Here is a 20,914-nt window from a genome sequence, read left to right as displayed (position 1 = left end):
GGACCCAATGTAAATAATAAAGTCCTGGACTTGGCTCTCTCATTTGGGGCTACAAGGGCCACAGGATCCCTGAGGACTAATAATGTGCAGGCAGTGGGCACACATGCTTTCTAGGCAACATTTCACAACTATGAGAGAAGGAAGGATAATTATCTTCATTTTATTGAAAAGGAAACTGGTATAAGAAAATTCAAGCAACTGATTCATTTTCACATAGTGAGTAGCAGAACAAGCTTATGTTTTGTTTCTCTAATCTGAAGGAATCCAAAAACTATGGAATCTGCTCTCTACCACACACAAACTCAGAACCAAAATAACTCATCAGACTCAGAGGTGTGGGTCTGTTTATTAGAACTGGCTGTCAGAGAAACCCCAAGCCCCACCCTGGAGCAGGAACTGGATAACAAAGGGATGGATAATGAATGGAAGTGTTCTGACGGCTCCCTCATTTGTGGGAGCTGAACTGAGCCCAGCCTGGTCATCAAACCTGGGGACAGGCTGGACTCAGTCATGGAGCCAGAGTGACAGCATCAGGGCCAGGCAGAGAGAGAGAGGTCTAATTCCCTGGGGCCAGGCCTCAGCAGTCAAGGCCAAGGCATAGAATCTCGCCACCTCCTCGTTGGGGTTGCCCAGGGCAGGGTCGAACCACATCTGAATGCAGCGGCCGCTGCCCCGGCTGTAGTTGCTAAGCTTGTAGGAGTGACTCCAGAGGCCCTCACACAGGGCTGCAGGTGTGGGGAAGTAGGCCTCAAATGTGCGGCAGGTGGTCCCATTTGGACACTTATTCGATCCTGCAGGGGGAGAGAGGGTGGGCACATACATTCTGTCCCTAGGCCCAAAGCTTAACTCTGGCCGCCCCTAGGAATCCTTGCTCAATCCCAAATCCTCAGACCCCCTTTCTCCACCCCACACCTCCATCTCCCCGCCCACCCCAGCCCTCACCTGAGGTCCAGTCCCAGCCCGTGTGCCAGTTGCTCTTGCAGGTGTGGGAGGTGCGGCAGTCTTCCCACCAGCTCTCACAGTCCTCTTTGCACAGGGGCACGTTCAGGAACCGTTCTTTGCGCCACTTCTGGTTCACCTGGGGGAGAAGGTAGGGGCAGGGAGGCTCAGTCAGCCAGGGATGTCGGTAGGAACAGCTGTGACTGAGTTGGGGGCAGCCTGCTGGGGTGGAAGGAGGGAGACCCCAGTACCTCCTGGATCCAGGGCCCCAGATTGGGTGAGCACTCGTACAAACAGTTGTCCTGAATGAAGTGGCGCTGGCAGGCGGGTTCCATCTTGCCACAGTGGTCCCAGGTAAAGTTATACAAGGAGGAGGTGTCCTTGTGCAGCTCCTGACTGACTCTGGCAGAGCAGCAGGCGTTCTTCTTCCAGGGGGTGCACTGGGTCGGGAAGACATGAGACCAATTGCCTCCAGACCACACACTCTACCACCTCCAGCCTCTTCCCATTTGGCTATTCTTGCTGTCCTGTCTCAGGCAGGTTGTCCTAAGAATGTTCACTGTTAGGACCGTTCTGTCCTTGGCCTCCAGAAACTCCTGTCTTGGGGGAGACACAGTTACAAGACTGATGGGGGCAGTGAGAGCCAGGGAGAAGCCCTGTCTTGGGAAGACAATAGCTATCGTTTATACAGTGCTTCATACAAAGTAATTTATTTATTCCCTAAAAAATAATTACTGAGTACTTATTTTATACAAGTTACTGTTCGAGATGCTGGGAATACAGAAGAGAACAAAACAGGCAGAAATATATGTTCCAGTCAAAGGAGACAGTAAGAAGCTGAAAGAGAAAAAAATCAGGATCTGATCAATTATATGGACAAAATAACAGCAGGGAATAGAAATATGGAATGACTGTTGAAATTTGAAAGAGGGTGATTGTGTTAAGCCTCATTGCAAGGTGGCTTTTTGAGCAAAGGAGGAAAGGTGTACTGCATTACAGCGTGCAGTAATATATGTTGACGTCTCTTACCTTTTAAACCCCTGGGAGTGCCCACCTCAACCCCCACCCCATCACAGGGGCAAGTCCTGACCAAATCCTCTGGGTGTCCATGTGCTTCTCTGGGCCTCAGTTTCCTCATTTGTATCAAGTGGAGGAGAACATCATCTACCCCTATCGCAGGACCTCTGGGAATACGAAACCATGCACAGAACACACAAGACACCTGGGAGGTGCTCAGGAAGTGTTTATTCCACATTATTGCCAACATGGGATCCTATTCTGAGCAGGTCACCTCTAGAATCACATCAACTGTACCCCCATCCTGCCTTCATCTTTCCCCACAATAGTAACTCAGGATGTGTGTGTGTAGTGGAAGGGCTTGACCACCCTGACTTCCTCTTCCTTGTCTGAACAAGCCCCCTCCCAACCCAGAGCCACACTCCATCCTCACCTGGTTGTGTAGCTTGTCCTCAGGGCCGGGTTCTGCCTTGTGGTGCTTGGCATCCATGCAGACGTTGAGCAGGTCTGTCCGGGTCCGGGCATTGCACACAGAGGTCATCCAACCCAGAAACAGCAGAAGTGGTGTCAGTTTCCAGGGCATCTCTTTCCTTTCCTGCAGAGGCAGCTGTGGAGGAGACCAAAGTCTGAAGGGAGAGAGCCCCTCGCAGGGTACCCCCCTTTGCCTTCTGCCTCAGTCTCCCCAACTCCACAGTGAAGGATGGGGTCAGACCCTGTTCCTTCAGTGCTGGGGTCCTGAGGCTCCTTGAGGCTGGAGTAGAGAAGATTGGCAAGGGCAGCGGCTCCCTCACCGTAGGCTTGGGGGGCTCAAAAGGGCATCTGGGATTAGATTCCCTGGGGGAATCTTCCCAAGTTAGAGGAGACTCCTTGTGCCCCTACCTTCTCTCTGGACTGACCCAAGAGAAGTAACTAAATAATTCAGGTCCATGCTCTACTCTCCAGAAGAGGACACAGCCTCATCCTGTGTCCAGCAAGTGCTCTGCCTTCACACCCTTGATCACCCAGGTTTCCATGCCAGCTTAGAAACCCTGTTACCCTGGCATGGCAGTGACCCAGCTCTGCTGAGTTCTCCGGTTCAGCATGAGGATCAAGCGAGGTAGCACACAGGATGGTGATGGTTAAATGATACAGAAATGACGAGGGGGGTTGTTTTTAGACAGCTTTGCTTTCTCAGACTTCTTTTTCCTTCCCTATTTTCTGAAAATCATTTCCTTCCATCGTGACTCTGGTCTCCTCAGCGACTTCTGGACAAATCAACCAGATCCCTGCCTTTATCCTTCAAAGAACAAATGCAAGATCCGAGGACAAGCGACAGCATAAAAGTCCCCCACATTGGAGTTGCTAACCAGACAAGAACTTAAAGTCATGGGAGGCACCCAGCGAAAGCGACAGCCCCCTACTCTGTTCATGACTGCCCCTCACCTTCCACCCCCTCACCTACCTCCTGCAGAACAGATCTGTTCCTTTAGACTCTGTCACCGAAGGACCTAAGCATTGATAATGGAGACCTCCCTCTCCCTCACCATCCCCCATGTTGTTGATCCCCAAGCCCTGGCAAGGGACTCTCCAAACATTCTTTCTGGAATTCACTTCCATTGGCTCTGTGTTTGGAGTAAGGTCTCCCCTCCTCCAATTTCCTCCCCTTTAAGTCACTTTCCCCACGGAGAGCGCTCTCTCTAAGGAGAGCTGCGTCCCTGCCCTATGTGCCAACCTGCCGACTCTCCTGACTGCAGCTCCTGAGCCTCCTTTGCTACGAGGTTCACACGCAGCTCTGACTGGGCTGGCCTTTCTCCAGGCTGGCGGCAGCTCCAAGCTGCCAGGCTGTCCTCTGTGGTCTCCGTCCTCAGCGCAGGACAGACTGACTAAGAGCTCTGGTAAGTATAGATACAATTTCCTCTTTCAGATCTTCTCCTGCTCTTCCCTCTCTTTGGATCCCACCCTCTCCACGGTTCCTTTAGTCTGTCAAGTGAGCCATTCTTGTTTACACTCGTCTCTCTGTTTGTTAATTTAGTCGTTCCAGGGTCCACACATTCAACATTCATCAAAATCTAGAGTGGGCTTCCCTGGTGGCTCAGTGGTAAAGTATCTGCCTGCCAATGCAGGAGACACAGCTTCAATCCCCGATCCAGGAAGATCCCATGTGCCTCGGAGCAACTAACCCCGGGCACCACAGCTACTCAAGTCTGCCCTCTAGACCTGGGAACCGCAATTCCTGAGGCCCCCACACCCGAGGGCCCCTACCCCTCAACAAAAGAAGCCACCACAATGAGAAGCCTGCGCACTGCAACTAGAGAGTAGCCCCCACTCTCCACAACTAGAGAAGAGTCTGAGCAATGATGAAGACCCAGCACAGCCAAAACAAATACAAATTAAATTTTAAAAAATCTGGATGATTGCTCATCTCCAAGAGGGCATCTGGATTTTTGACCCCAAGTGCTGACTTGAGGGGAATGGGACCTAGTGAGGAAGAACCCAGGCTTTGTAGCCATGATGGAACCCAGTGATAGCTCCATCTCTCCCACAGCTATAGGAAATATTACTGAATCTTTCTCAGCTTCAGTTTGCTCACAAGAAAACTGTGAAGATTTATATGTAGAAAAGTCTGTCATATACTGAGTAGGCTTAAAAAATTTTTTTTCAATTTAACTATGTGTGTGTGTGTGATGTCACTCAGTTGTGTCTGACCGACTCTTTGCGACCCAATAGACTGTAGCCCACCAGGCTCCTCTGTCCATGGAATTCTCCAGGCAAGAATACTACTGGAGTGGGTTGCCATGCCCTTCTCCAGAGGATCTTCTGACCTAAGGATCAAACCCAGGTCTCCTGCACTGGAGGCAGATTCTTTACTGTCTGAACCATCAGGGAAGCCCAATTTAACTATAGTTGATTTATAATATTGTGTTAGCTTCAGGTATACATCTTCATATTCTTTTCCATTGTAGGTTATTACAAGATTATTTTCCATTGTAGGTTGTTACAAGTGTGTAACTGCTAGTCCCATACTCCTAATTTATTCTTCTCTATTCCCTTTCCCATTTGGTAACCATCAGTTTGTTGTCTATGTCTGTGACTCTGTTTCTATTTTGTAAATAAGTTCATTTGTATTATTATTATTTTAGCCACACCACACAGTAATGTATTTTTTTTAGATTCCATATATAAGTGATATCATACAATATTTGTCTTTTTCTACCTGACTTATTTTACTTAGTGTGACAATCTGTACATCCATTCATATGCTGAAAATAGCAATATTTCATTCTTTTTTATGGCTGAGTAATATTTTATTGTGTGTGCATCAGTTCCTCAGTGTTGCTCAGTCATGCCCGACTCTGCCCCCATGGACTGCAGCCCACCAGGCTTCTCTGTCCATGGGATTTTCCAGGTAAGGATACTGGAGTGGGTTGCCATTTCCTTCTCCAGGGGATCTTCCCAACCCAGGGATCAAACCTGGGTCTCCTGCACTGCAGGCAGATTATTTACTGACCAAGTTATCAGGGAAGCCCCTGTGTGTGCATTTATGTGTGTGAAAACATATGTATACACACCACATCTTCTTTATCCATTCATCTGTTGATGGACATTTAGATTGCTTGAGAAGGCTTGAATGGCAGAAATCAGATTAATTTATGAGCAGCCAGATGAACCAGCTGGAAGTTGAGATATAGAAGTCAAGGGTCACAGAGAAAAATTGTCTCAAATCTGATAAAAAATAATACCTCACCATCTACCATATCTGTAAACATAATTAAGCAATTTTTTAGCCTTTTAAACAAATGTGGTAAAATATAGACTATTGAAAATTTACTGTTTTAACTATTTTAAGCTTATAGTTCAGTGGTGTTAAGTATATTCATATTGTTGTGCAGCACATCTCTAGGCCATTTTCATTCTGTAAAACAGAAACTCTATTTCCATTATATCAGCAGTCCGCATTTCCTCTTCTCCCCGGTCCCTGGCAATGGCCATACAATTTTTTATGTCTATGAATTTGGCTACTCTTTTTGTTGTTGTTGTTCAGTCGCTCAGTCGTGTCCGACTCCTTGCAACTCCATGGACTGCAGCACGCAAGCCTTCCCTGTCCATCATCTCCCGGAGCTTGCTCATACTCATGCCCATTGATTCGGTGATGCCATCCAATCATCTTGCCCTCTGTCGTCCCCTTCTCCTCCTGCCTTCAGTCTTTCCCAGCATCAGGGTCTTTTCCAGTGACTCAGCTCTTCACATCAGGTGGCCAAAGTTTTGGAGCTTCAGCCACAGCATCAGTCCTTCCAATGAATATTCAGGATTGATTTCCTTTAGGATTGACTGATTTGATCTCCTTGCAGTCCAAGGGGCTCCCAAGAGTCTTCTCCAACACCACAGCTCAAGAGCATCAATTCTTCAGCGCTCAGCTTTCTTTGTAGTCCAACTCTCACATCCATACATGACTACTGGAAAAACCATAGCTTTGACTAGATGGACCTTTGTCGGCAAAGTAACGTCTCTGCTTTTTAATATGTTCTCTAGGTTTGTCATAGCTTTTCTTCCAAGGAGCAAGCATCTTTTAATTTCATGGCTGCAGTCACCATCTGCAGTGATTTTCCCTCATATAATTGGGGTCACACATTATTTGTCCTTTTGTGTCTGTCTGATTTCACTTAGCCTAATGTCCTGATGCTTTTGAACTGTGGTGTTGGAGAAGACTCTTGAGAGTCCTTTGGACTGCAAGGAGATCCAACCAGTGCATCCTAAAGGAGATCAGCCCTGGGATTTCTTTGGAAGGACTGATGCTAAAGCTGAAGCTCCAGTACTTTGGCCACCTCATGCGAAGAGTTGACTCATTGGAGAGGACTCTGGTGCTGAGAGGGATTGGGGGAAGGAGGAGAAGGGGATGACAGAGGAAAAGATAGCTGAATGGCATCACTGACTTGATGGACATGAGTCTGAGTGAACTCTGGGAGTTGGTGATGGACAGGGAGGCCTGGCGTGCTGCGTGCAATTTATGGGGTTGCAAAGAGTCAGACACGACTGAGCGACTGAACTGAACTGAACTAAACTGAATGTCCCAGGGTTCATCCACATGTCAGAATTTCATTCCTTTTTATAGCTGAATAATATTCCATTGTATGTATACTACAATGGATAATATGTTATCCATTCATCCATCCTTGGACATTTGAACTGCTTCCACATTTTGGCTGTTGTGAAGAATGCTACCAAGACATTGTCTTTTTTCTTTTTTTGGCCATGCCCCGTGGCATGTGGGATCATAGTTTCCCTACCAGGGATTGAATGGTACCCTGTGTGTTGGACGTGCCGAGTCCAACACTAGACCACCAGGAATGTATCCTAAAGAATGCTCCTGTGAAGACAGGTATGCAATTATCTCTTTGAGACACTGCTTTCGATTCTTTTGGAGATATAACCAGAAGTAGAATAGCTGGATTGTGTGGTAATTCTATTTTTAATTTTTTAAATTGTAGCATGCAGGGTCTTTTAGTCGCAGCCTGCAAACTTTTAGTTGTGGCACGTGAGATCTAGTTCCCTGATCAGGGGTCAAACCCAGGCACCCTGCCTTGGGAGCTTGGCGTCTTAGCCACCGGATCACTAGGGAAGTCCCTCTATTTTTAATTTTGAGGAACTATCATGCTGTTTTCTAAAATGGATGCACAATTTTATATTTCCACCAACAGTGTACAAGAATTTCAATTTCTCCACATTCTGGCCAGAATGTATTAATATCTTCTGTTGGTTTGTTTGTTTGTTTAGTAATAGCCACCCTAGTGGGTATGAAGTGATATGTAACTGTGGTTTTATTTTGCATTTCTCTAATGATTAGTAATGTGGAACATTTTTTCATATGCTTGTTGGTCATTTGTATATCTTCTTTGGAGAAACATGTGTTTGTGTTATTTGCCCATTTTTTAATCAGTTTACACTTCTTTTGTTGTTAAATTATAGGAATTCTCAATATATATTCTGGGTTAACTTCTTATCAGACATATGTTCTGATTCTGTATTCTGTATGTTGCCTTTTTATTCTTTTGTCTTTTGTTGCACAGGAGTTTTAAATTTTGATGTAACTCAATTTATCTTTTTTTTTTTTTTTGGTTGCTTTTGCTATATCTGAGAAATTATTGAAGCTCTTCCCCTAAGTTCTCTTATGGAGTTTTATAGTTTTAGCTCTTATGTTTAGGTCTTTGATCCATTTTTGAGTTAATTTGTGTGTGGTGTAAAATAAAGTTTCAACCTAATTTTTCTGCAAGTGAATATTGAGTTGTGCCCCAGCAACATCTCTTGAAAAGATTATTCTTTCCCCTATTGCATTGTCTTGGCACTGTTGTCAAAAATCTGGGCTCTAGGTTCTATCCTATCTATCTGCTGCTCCTGCATGGTCTTATTATTGTTTGTAGTAAGTTTTGAAATCAGGAAGTGTGAGTCTCCTCAAATTTGCTGAACTCACTTGTTAATAATCATGTGTTTGAGGGTTCCTTAGGATTTTCTATACAGAATGTCATGTTATCTGTGAATAAAAATAGTTTTACTTCTTGCTTTCCAATTTGTGTGTTTCTTATTTCTTTTTCTTCACTAATAGCCCTAGCTACAACCTTTATACAGCAAGATGAGAGTTATAATTGTCTTATTGCTGATCTTAGGGGTAAAGCCTTTCGGCTTAGAACAGGATGTTAGCTGTGGGTTTTTCATAGAAGTCCTTTATCACATTGGGGAAAATCCCTTCTATTCCTAGTTGGTTCAGTGTTTTATTTTGTTTTTTTAATTAAAGGATTTTGTCGAATGATGTTCCTGCATCCACTGAGATGATCAGGTGGTTTGTATTTTATTCTAGTAATATGGTGTATTAAATAAATTGATTTTGAGATGCTAAACCAAGTTACATTCTTTAAATTCTCCCAGTTGGTAATGGTGTATAATCCTTTTCTATATGCTGCTGAATTCTTTGATGTTTTGTTCAGATTTACATCTTTATTCATAAAAGATGTAGTTTTCTTTTCTTGATATTGTTTAATTTTATATCAGGGTAATACTGGTCTCATAGAATGAGTTGGGGGGTGTTCTCTCTCTCTCTCTCTCTTTTTTTTTAAGAATTTGCGAAGGATTGGAATTCATTATCCTTCAAACATTTGGTAGAATGCATCACTGAGACCATCTGGGCCTGAACTTTTCTTTGAGGAAGTTTTAAAATTACTAATTCAGGGGCTTTCCTGGTGGTCCAATGGTTAAGATTCTGAGCTTCCACTGCAGGGGGTGCAGGTTCTGATGCAGATACTAAAATCCCACATGCCAAGGCATGGTCAAAATTAATTAACTAATTGATTTTTAAAAAACTAATTCAATCTCTTTACTTTTTATGCCTGCTAAGTCACTTCAGTTGTATCCAGCTCTTTTCAACCACATGAACCATAGCCTGACAGGCTCCTCTGTCCATGGCATTCTCCAGGCAAGAATACTGGAGTCGGTTGCCATTTCCTCCTCCAGGGGATCTTTCTGGCCCAGGGATTGAACCCAGGTCTGCATTGCAGGCAGATTCTTTACTGTCTGAGCCACCAGTGAAGCCCCTTTACTCACTATAGGTATATTTAAATGTTTTGCTTATTTGTGTGTCATCTTTGATAGTTTGTGCTTTTCTAGGAATTTGTCCATTTCATTTGTGTTATGTTATCTGTTGACTTACAGCTGTTCATAATATTCTGTTACGATGCTTTTTCTTTCTATGAGAATAAGAGTAATATCCCCTCTTTTATTCCTGATATTAATAATTTGATTCTTTTCTCTTTTCTTCTTGAAATCAAAGTAGCTAAAGACGTATCAACTTTGTTGACTTTTTCAGAGAACCAGCTTTTGGTTTTCTTCATTTTCCCTGTTGTTTTTCTATCTTTTATTCCATTTATTTTTGCTTTACTCCCTATTTCTTTCATTTTGATGGCTTTGAGTTTACTTTGTTTTATTTTTCTTAGTCTGTTTTTATTTTTGTAAGGTAATAGGTTAGGTTACTGATTTAAAATCTTTTTTTTTAATATAGGCTTTTATAGCTCTAGATTTCCCTCTAAACAATGCTTTAGCTGTATCCAATAAGTTTTGATCTTTTAAAACTTTTTATTTCTTTATTTTATTTTTGGCTGTGTTGTGTCTTTGCTGCCTGTGGGCTTTCTCTAGTTGTGAGGAGCAGGAGCTGCCTCTAGTTGACATGTGCAGGCTTCTCTGCGGTGATATCTTTTGTTTTGGAGCACGTGCTATAGGCCTGAGGGTTTCAATAGTTGTAGTGCCAGGGCTTAGTTGCTCTGTGGCCTGTGGGATCTTTCCAGACCAGGAATCAAACTTGTGTCCCCTGCCAGGCGGATTCTTAACCGCTGGACCACTGGGGAAGTCCCATAACATAATATATATATATTTTTTTAATTTTGAATTCTAACTGTTCATTGGGCTTCCTTCGTGGCTCAGCTGGTAAAGAATCTACCTGTACTATGGGAGACCTGGGTTCGATCCCTGGGTTGGGAAGATCCCCTGGAGAAGGGAAAGGCTACCCACTCCAGTATTCTGACCTGGAGAATTCCACAGACTGTATAGTCTATGGGGTCACAAAGAGTCGGACCCGAACTGTTCATTGCTAGTATGTGGAAAGGCTAGATTGACTTTTGCTTATTGACCTTATGTCCTCCAACCTTGTTATAATCACTTACTAGTTCCAGGCGTTATTTTGGTCAGTTCTTGCAGATTTTCTACATAGGCGAACATGTCGTCTACTAACAAAGACACTTTTTTCTCCATCCCCAACTTGCATAGCTTTAATTTCTTGTCTCATCCTAAGCGTTGGTTAGAACTTCCAGTATCCTATTGAAAAGGAGTGGTGAGGAGAGACATTCTTCTTGGGAAAGCCTCAAGTTTCTCTTTATGACTTATGATGTTAGCTCTAGTGCTGTTTGTAGATATTCTTTATCAAGTTGAGGAAGTTCCAGTAATTTTTGAATTTCAGTTATTGTACTGTTCTGTTCCAGAATTTTCCATTTCCTTTTTAAATAATTTATATCTCATGGATATTCTGTATTTGGTGAGATGTCATTTTCATATTTTCCTTGACTTCCTTAGACCCAGTTTCCTGTAGTCTTATTTATAATACGTGATTTAAAGGTATTCTATCTTAATACCTTATCTTTGTCTAATAAGTCCAACATCAAGGCTTCCTCAGGGACAGTTTTTATTGACTACTTTTTTCTCTTTGCTAGGACATGCTTTCCTATTTCTTTGTATGTCCAACATTTTTTGCTGAAAACTGAATATTTTAAATAATATATGTGACAACTTCAGAAATCATATCTTTTCAACCAGAGCTTGCTATGTTAGTGCTGTTTATTTGTTTATTGATTTTCACGGACTACTTCTATAAAGTCTGTTCTGGTACATGGTAGTCACTGAAGTTTCTGCCTGGTTAGCTCAGTTGTCAGCCAATGATTGGACAGAGCTTTCCTTAAATGCCTTGGAACAATGTCTCCTACTCTTTGCTAAGGGACTCTGTATGTTGGTTCAGGCAAGCTTCAAATGCTCTAACAGTTTACTCTGCCTTATTCGTCACTAACTGCATGAGCAAGGCCTCAAGGTCACCAGAGTTAAGGGACTGGTGCCTTCTCAGGTATTTCCTGGACATACAGTTCTGCAAAGGCACATACATTTTAGGATTCCCAAGTAGATGTCAAAGCTTTTTAAAGCTCTCTCTTAGCTTCTCATTCCCTAATATTACTTTTAAGTTTTTTTTTTTTTTTAATCATGCCTCTGGTTTGCCACAACTGGTAGGAAGCTGGGATGTCAAATAATTAGCTGTTGACTGTTTAGACAAACACCGGGGGATGGGGTTTCTCACTGCGTGGGCTCTGAGTCAGACAAGCCCTGTGAATGGGGCTCTTCACAGAGCTTCCAGATAGATCAAGCAGTGACAGTTCTCTCGGAACAGAGCTTTTTGGGGAGTTTCACACCCACTCTGCCCCCTCTAGTGGCTGCTAGGTCACTGGTTTTTGTAGTTACTGGAGTTGTGAGATTGGAGAAGGAAATGCAACCCACTCCAATGTTCTTGCCAGGAGAATCCCAGGGACGGGGGAGCCTGGTGGGTTGCCGTCTGTGGGGTCGCACAGAGTCGGACACGACTGAAGCGACTTAGCAGCAGCAGCAGCAGGAGTTGTGAGACTGCCGATTTTGGATACTATTGTGGTGTTGTGGAGAGGAAGATGGGGAAAAGCAAATAAAACTGCCACAAAGTTCACTGTTCCTAGTGATATTCAGCAATTTTTCTTGAATAAACTCTCCTTAGATTTTTGAAAGCTTTGGTTAATTTCCAGAGTTCTGGAAAAGTTGGTTTTAACAAGTTTTTCCAGTGTTACTGCTTTTATGGAGGAGTGGATTTTCAGATGTTCTGACTCTGTCATTCCAGAAGTTCTTCTTCAGATTCCTTCTATTTAAAGAAGCATAAAGCTTTAAATAATACTGGTCACTTGTAAGTAAACTGGTCTTTGAGTATACAGTCTACTGTTAAAATGAATAATAAGTTAGTTTTTCCTATATGTTTTGCACGTATAGCAAAGTTACGTCCTTACCAACCTAAATTTGAACTTACTTAAAAAAATACATATATATTTATTTATTATATTTATTTGGCTGCATTGGGTCTTAGTTGCAGTGCGTGGGCTCTAGAGCACATGGGCTCAGTAGTTCCAGAATCCGATTTAGTTGCCCCACTTCTTGTGAAATCTTGGGTCCACAACCAGGGCTCGAACCAGGTCCACTGTACTGGAAGGTGGATTCTTAACCACTGAACCACCAGGGAAGTCCCTGAATTTGAACTTTCACTTTTCAAAAAGCATGTTAATTTTGAGGGCTTTATACTAACTTGCATCATGCTCTTAGGTCATGATATAACAAAAAATAGTAGGATCCCTCATTTCTGTAGAAGTTAAACTCTTACTGACAGGTTGTTACAAAATATAGTTGTCATATTAATAATATAGCCAAGAGTGAGGCTATTTCCTGACAACACTTTTTTTGTTTGTTTGTTTCCCTTCTCCAAGATCAGGTCCTAAATTCAGAATAATAAACCTATCAAGACATATTTTATACCAAAATCATCTTGGAACTTACCAGACAGCTGCTAGAATACATAAAAAATTTGCTCCCTCTTGGCACAGCACTCATAAGTAAAGAAGGAGACAAGGGAGACAAGGAAGGATGCTAAAAATAGGTATAATTGGTATGCTCCATGTTTTAAAATCCTGCTTATCGGTGTTATGAGAGCTTCCCTGTACTTCGTGTTCATGTTGTGGAGAAAGATATTAGAGCAAAGAAAAGAACTCATCCTTTCTAGAGGATTTTTATACAAGGTAATAAGATCCCCTGGAGAAGGAAATGGTAACCCACTCCAGTATTCTTGCCTGGAAAATCCCATGGACGGAGAAGCCTGGTAGGGCTACAGTCCATGGGGTCGCAAAGAGTCGGACACAACTGAGCGAGTTTCTTTCTTGAATGGATTATGACTGTGAATGTTTAGTGATTGCGGCCTTTCCCAGATGAGTAAAAAGCACACTCATTTTCATAAGTAAGGGTTTGCATGATGATTGTCAACAAATCTATTTCCAGGATGATTTTATTCTTTAAGATGACCTTCTATTATTGATAGTAATTTCATGTACAGCTTACAAAATGGGCTGTAAGGTCCTCAAGATTTCTAAACACATCCGCTGTGCATCACTTACAGAGCTGAGGCAAATAGAGAGGACAAATGGAATTATAAAAAACAGGCTGGTTAAACTGGCCAAGAAGACAGACTCTCCTTGTCCACCTCTCCCTCTCCAGGTTCTAATAATATGTTCTCCTCAAAACAGCCATCAGCTGAGACCTCATGGAACACAGCAGTCGGTGCATGCTCTGTTGGTGCAAAAGAAATTGCAGTTTAAATCATTATAACTACGACTAAACACACCTTTATTAATCAAAATAGGAGCAATCACAATCAACATATTTTTGCCAGTGAGAAATAACCTTGTTTATTCCTGTAGCATAAAATTTGTGCTTCAGGATTCAAAGAACTCCTAGAAAGCATTTTCCGGCTCCTGCTGGTTGTGGAAACATTTTTCCCTGTGAAAGTTGTCAAGATGCTTGAAGAAGCGGTTGTTGGTCAGCAAGAGGTCAGGTGAATATGGCAGATGAGGCAAAACTTCATAGCCCAGTTCGTTCAACTTTTGAAGCGTGGTTGTGCAATGTGTGGCTGGGCGTTGTCCTGGAGTAGAATTGGGTCCTTTCTGTTGAACAGTGCGGGCTGCAGGTGCTGCAGTTTTCAGTGCCTCTTATCAATTTGCTGAGCATACTTCTCAGATGTCATGATTTCACCAGGATTCAGAAAACTGTAGTGGATCAGACAAGCAGCAGACCACCAAACAGTAACCATGTTTGGAGCTTCTCAGTCCAGCCACTGAGCTGGTCATCGCCAGTTGTCATATAAAATCCACTTTGCTTCACGTGTCACAATCCAATCGAGAAATGGTTCATTGTTGTTGCATAGAATAAGAAGATGACACTTCAAAACAATGATTTTTTGATTTGCAGTCAGCTCATGAGGCACCCACTAATTGAGCTTTTTCATCTTTCCAATTTGCTTCAAATGCCAAACGACTGTAGAATGGTCGATGTTGAGTTCTTCAGCAACTTCTCATGTAGTTGTGACAGGATGATGCTCTCAGTTGGTTTGTTGTCAACTTCCGGTGGCCAGCGACCACCCTCCTCATCTTCAAGGCTCATCTCCTTTGTAAAACTTCTTGAACCACCACTACACTGTATGTTCATTAGCCATTCCTGGGCCAAATGTGTTGTTGGTGTTGTGAGTTCTCTCTGCTGCTTTATGACCCATTTTGAACTCGAATAAAAAAATCACTCAAATTTGCTTTTTGTCTAACATCATTTCCAATGCAAAAAATGCAATTATTTTTGCACCAACCTGAAATTACACCCGAGTGAAAATTCTCTCTTTTATTCTGATACTAGAAATTAATAGATTGACCAAATCTTGGTTCCTGCTAACAAGGGTTTCTCTTCTCTCCTCTTGTTTTTCTAAAGATCCTACCATAATTGACTAACTGGAAAATAGACTCATGAATCTGATGTCACCACCATAAACTAACACTTGGATGATTTAACCTGTCAGAGCCTTGGAACTTGCAGTTTCCAGAAAAATTCCAGCCCCAAAGAAGGAGACTTCTATGGAGACAGATTCAACATACAAACAGGTAATCAGAAGTCATTTTTAAAGAATTAGGGAAGTTGATGAAGGCTCTATGATTGTGGTCATTGTGTTGGTATTTTTGGTAATGTGCTTCATGTTCTTTTTTTGATTAGTCATATGATACAGCCCTTTTTCTTTCTCCTGGCTGTGGTCTCTAACCCTCAATTTAGTAGACCATACTTGTGCCAACCACAATAAACATTCTCGCTAAAAAAAACTCTTGGTCAATGGGCCACTCTCCTAAGCATCCACGCTGGTATCGTCTACAGCTATTCCAATAATTGACTCCCTCCTTTATTGCCACGTTGGCCCAACAAATCTCTCAAAGTTCATGATGGGATAGAGTTTGGCTCCGGTGATAGATTTTTATGGCCCCAGTCACTAAATTGCTTAGAATATATCCCCTCATGAATACACTAAACAGAAATTCAGAAATGTGTAAAATTCCTTATATACTGCCATTTCAAGGGAGTGTATTCTATAGGCAATCATTCATTTATTCATCCATGCATTTGTTCATTTTGCATATCATAACATTTACACATTTAATGCTTACAATGATTTTCCAGAGCGGTGCAACCTCACCATAAATGAGCTTTAGAACATTTTCATCCCTCCTTATGCCCATTTATAGTTAATTCCTGTCCCTAAATCCAGCCCCAGGCTACCACTAGTCTACTTTCTATCTCTATAAGTTTGCCTTTTCTGGGACTACTGGACTTTCACCTAGCATAAGGTTTTTAAGGTTCACCCATAACGTAGCGTGTACTAATAGTTCATTACTTTTTCTTGCTAAATAGCATTTTGTTATATGGTTACAACACATTTTGTCTGTCTACTCACTAGTTTATGGACATTGAAGTTATTTTCAGTTTGGGGCTTTTCTGAATAATGCTTCTATGAACATGCACATTTGTGGATTTGTATTTTCATTTCTCTTGAGTAGTTACTTAGAAGTAGAATCAATGGGTTTTGCTTAACTTTTTGAGAAGCTACCATACTGTTTTCCAAAGGATTGTGCTATTTCACATTCCCGTTAGCAATACAGGCTGGTTCTAGTTTCCCTTCATCTTGGTGAACATTTGTCATTGCCTGTCTTTTTTTTCCTAAGTATTTATTTATTTGGCTGTACCGGGTCTTAGTTGTGGCCCATAGGATCTTTGTTGCATCATGTGGGATCTTTAGTTTCAGCATGTGACCTCTTAGCTATGGAATCTAGTTCCCTGACCAGGGGTTGAACCTGGGCCCTCTGCATTGGGAGCACAGGGTCTTAACCACTGGACCACCAGGGAAGTCCCTGCCTGTCTTATTTACTGTAACTATTCTAGTGGGTATGAAATAGTACCTCATTGTAAGTTTAATTTTACATTTTAATTTTAACCAACAGAATGATCTGTTTCAAAGGCAAACCATTCAATATCATAGTAATCCAAGTCTATGCCCCAACCAGGAATGCTGAAGAAGCTAAAGTTGAACCGTTCTATGAAGACCTACAAGACCTTCTAGAACTAACACCAAAAAAAGGTGTCCTTTTCATTATAGGAGACTGGAATGCAAAAGTAGGCAGTCAAGAGATACCTGGAGTAACAGGCAAATTTGGCCTTGGAGTACAAAACAAAGCAGGTCAGGGGCTAACAGACTTTTGCCAAGAGAACACACTGGTCATAGCAAACACCCTCTTCTGACAACACAGGAGAAGACTCTACTCACTGACATCACCAGATGGTCAATACTAAAATCAGATTGATTATATTCTTTGCAGCCAAAGATGGAGAATATAGTCAGGAAAAACAAGATCGGGAGCTGACTGTGGCTCAGATCATGAACTCCTTATTACAAAATTCAGACTTAAACTGAAGAAAGTAGGGAAAACCACTAGACCATTCAGGTATGACCTAAATCAAATCCCTTATGATTATACAGTGGAAGTGACAAATAGATTCAAGGAATTAGATCTGATAGACAGAGTGCCTGATGAACTATGGACAGAGGTTTGTGACATTGTACAGGAGGATGTGATCAAGACCATCCCCAAGAAGATGAAATGCAAAAAGGCAAAATGATTGTCTGAGAAGGCCTTACAAATAGCTGAGAAAAGAAGAGAAGTGAAAGGCAGAGGAGAAAAGGAAAGATATACCCATTTGAATGCCAAGTTATAAAGAATAGCAAGGAGAAATAAGAAAGCCTTCCTCCATGATCAATGCAAAGAAATAAAGGAAAACAATAGAATGGGAAAGACTAGAGATCTCTTCAAGAAAATTTCATGCAAAGATGGGCACAATAAAGGACGGAAATGGATGGGACCTAACAGAAGCAGAAGATATTAAGAAGAGGTGGCAAGAATACACAGGAGAACTGTACAAAAAAGATCTTCATGACCCAGATAACCACAATGGTGTGATCACTCACCTAGAGCCAGACATCCTAGAATGTGAAATCAAGTGGACCTTAGAAAGCATCACTATGAACACAGCTAGTGGAGGTGATGGAATTCCAGTTGAGCTATTTCAAATCCTGAACGATGACGCTGTGAAAGTGCTGCACTAAATATGCCAGCAAATCTGGAAAACTCAGCAATGGCCACAGGACCAGAAAAGGTCAGTTTTCATTCCAATCCCCAAAAAAACGCAATGCCAAAGAATGCTCAGACTACCACAAATTGCACTCATTCACATGCTAGCAAAGTAATGCTCAAAATTCTGCAAGCCAGGCTTCAACAGTACGTGAACCATGAACTTCCAGATATTGAAGCTGGATTTAGAAAAGGCAGAGGAACCAGAGATCAAATTGCCAATATCCATTGGATCATCAAAAAAGCAAGAGAGTTCCAGAAAAATATCTACTTCTGCTTTATTGACTATGCAAAAGCCTTTGACTGTGTGGATCACAATAAGCTATGGAAAATTCTTCAAGAGATGGGAATACCGGACCACCTCACCTGCCTCCTGAGAAATCTGTATGTAGGTCAAGAAGCAACAGTCAGAACTGGACATGGAACAACAGACTGGTTCCAAATTGGGAAAGGAGTATGTGAAGGCTATATATTGTCACCCTGCTTATTTAATTTCTATGCAGAGTACATCATGAGAAATGCTGGGGTGGATGAAGCACAAGCTGGAATCAAGATTGCCGGGAGAAAGCAATAACCTCAGATATCTAGATGATACCACCCTTATGGCAGAAAGTGAAGAACTAAAGAGCCTCTTGATGAAAGGGAAAGAGGAGAGTGAAAAAGTAGGCTTAAAACTCAACATTCAGAAAACTAAGATCATGGCATCTGGTCCCATCACTTCATGGCAAATAGATGGTGAAACAATGGAAACAGTGACAGACTTTATTTTGGGGAGCTCCAAAATCACTGCAGATGGTGACTGCAGCCATAAAATTCAAAGATGCTTGCTCCTTGGAAGAAAAGTTATGACCAACCTAGACAGCATATTAAAAAGCAGAGACATTACTTTGCCAACACAGGTCCATCTAGTCAAAGCTATGGTTTTTCCAGTAGTCATGTATGGATGTGAGGGTTGGACTATAGAGAAAGCTGAGTGCCAAAGAATTGACGCTTTTGAACTGTGATGTTGGAGAAGACTCTTGAGCGTCTCTTGGACTGCAAGGAGATCCAACCAGTCCATCCTAAAGGAGATCAATCCTGGATGTTCATTGGAAATACTGATGTTGAAGCAGAAACTCCAATACTTTGGCCACCTGATGGGAAGGAAGAGCTGACTCATTTGAAAAGACCCTGATGCTGGGAAAGATTGAGGGCAGGTGGAGAAGGGGATGAGAGAGGATGAAATGGTTGGATGGCATCACTGACTCAATGAACATGGGTTTGGGTGGACTCTGGGAGTTGGTGATGGACAGGGAGGTCTGGCGTGCTGCGGTTCATGGGGTCACAAAGAGTCAGACATGACTGAGCAACTGAACTGAACTGGACCATAAAGAAGGCTGAGTGCCAAAGAATTGATGCTTTTGAATTGTGGTGCCAGAGAAGACTTAGAATCCCTTCAGTTCAGTTCAGTCACTCAGTCATATCCAACTCTGCAACTCCATGGACTGCAGCAGGCCAGGCTTCCCTGTCCATCACCAACTCCCAGAGCTTGCTCAGACTCATGCCCATTGAGTTGGTGATGCCATCCAACCATCTCATCCTCTGTTATCCCCTTCTCCTCCTGCCTTCAATCTTCCCCAGCATCAGGGTCTTTTCCAATGAGTCAGTTCTTTGCATCAAGTGGCCAAAGTATTGGAGCTTCAGCTTCAGCATCAGTCCTTCCAATGTATATTCAGGATTGATTTCCTTTAGGATTGACTGGTTTGATCTCCTTGCAATCCAAGGGACTCTCAAGAGTCAACACCATGGTTCAAAAGCAACAGTTCTTCAGTGCTCAGCTTTCTTTATGGTCCAGCTCTCACATCCATACATGACTACTGGAAAAACCATAGCTTTCACTATATGGACCTTTGTTGGCAAAGTAATGTCTTTGCTTTTTAATATGCTGTCTAGATTGGTCAGAGTTTTTCTTCCAAGGAGCAAACATCTTTTAATTTCATAGCTGCAGTCACCATCTGCAGTGATTTTGGAGCCCAAGAAAATGAAATCTGTCACTGTTTCCATATCTATTTGCCACGAAGTGATGGGACCGGATGCCATGATCTTTGTTTTTTGAACGCTGAGTTTTAAGCCAGCTTTTTCACTCTCCTCTTTCACCCTCATCAAGAGGCTCTTTAGTTCCTCTTTGCTTTCTGCATAAGGGTGCTGTTATCTGCATATCTGAGGTTATTGATATTTCTCCTGGCAATCTTGATTGCCTTGGATAGCAGCAAAAAGATGAAACCAGTCAATCCTAAAGGAAATCAACCCTGAATATTTATTGGAAAGACTGTTACTAAAGCTGAAGTTCCAATACTTAGGCCACCTGATGTGAAGAGACAACTCATCGGTAAAGACCCTGATTGTGGGAAAGACTGAGGGCAGGAGGAGAAGGGGGCAACAGAGGATGCGATGGTTTGATGGCATCACCAACTTAATGGACATGAATTTGATCAAACTCCCAGAAGTAGTGAAGGACAGGGAAGCCTGGCATGCTGCAGTCCATGGGGTCACAAAAATTCAGACATGACTGAGTGAACAACAACAGAATAGAGACAAAGCATCTATACCTTATAGGAATAAAATATATAAAGAATTTGGGACAGAGCCCAGCAGGTAGTGCTGTATTAGAAGGTCTAGAGCTCTCTCGGGTCACCCTTCACCTCTTCCTAGCCTGCCGTCCAGAACATGCTGTCCATGCTGGACACTGCCATTGCCCTCTCTTCTGTTGAAGAGCTGAGAAAAGGATAGAGCAAGCATTCCAGTTAGCTCTGGAATACTTGGGTCCAATTCAAATGATAAATTCCTCTGCCTGGCTCTAGATTAAAGCTGCAGTGAAAAATGAAATTGAGAGCTATGAATATCCCCTAGATTGGAAGATTAAAGTTATTTGGCAAGATCATAGCAAGTATCAGAACTGAAAACTGGCCAAGTCTAACTAGTTTCAGTCAGTGGTACTGGAAAGCAAAAGTCTCATTTCCACTCACATTCAAATAACTTACATGACACATGTAGGGTGACTGACTTTTTATTCAGTTTCCACTAAGGAACAAACTGACTGTGGAGCTTAACGGGGCAGGGATTGCCAGGTGTCAGAAAATAATAGGAGC

General features: G+C 42.4%; 1 protein-coding gene and 1 non-coding gene across 2 annotated transcripts; both read right to left on the bottom strand.

The window, feature by feature from the left end:
• Positions 1-348: 348 nt before the first annotated feature.
• Positions 349-3,789, bottom strand: LOC138092494 (folate receptor beta-like). Its single transcript, XM_068988459.1, has 5 exons — positions 3,668-3,789; positions 2,390-2,563; positions 1,191-1,379; positions 943-1,078; positions 349-791 (listed from the first exon to the last, which is right to left on the bottom strand). The coding sequence occupies exons 2-5, from the start codon at positions 2,537-2,539 to the stop codon at positions 505-507; spliced, it is 762 nt and encodes a 253-aa protein (XP_068844560.1). The 5' UTR covers positions 2,540-2,563; positions 3,668-3,789; the 3' UTR covers positions 349-504.
• Positions 3,790-16,433: 12,644 nt separating this feature from the next.
• TRNAG-CCC (transfer RNA glycine (anticodon CCC)) lies at positions 16,434-16,506 on the bottom strand. The gene has a single exon. It is a non-coding gene; the product is annotated as a tRNA-Gly (tRNA).
• Between the last annotated feature and the right edge of the window lie 4,408 nt (positions 16,507-20,914).

This window comes from Capricornis sumatraensis, chromosome 16, assembly GCF_032405125.1.
Source record: "Capricornis sumatraensis isolate serow.1 chromosome 16, serow.2, whole genome shotgun sequence".
NCBI classification, from domain to species: Eukaryota; Metazoa; Chordata; class Mammalia; order Artiodactyla; family Bovidae; genus Capricornis; species Capricornis sumatraensis.
The sequence above is the reverse complement of the archived record's forward strand: the minus strand, read 5'-3'. Positions and strand labels throughout refer to the sequence as shown.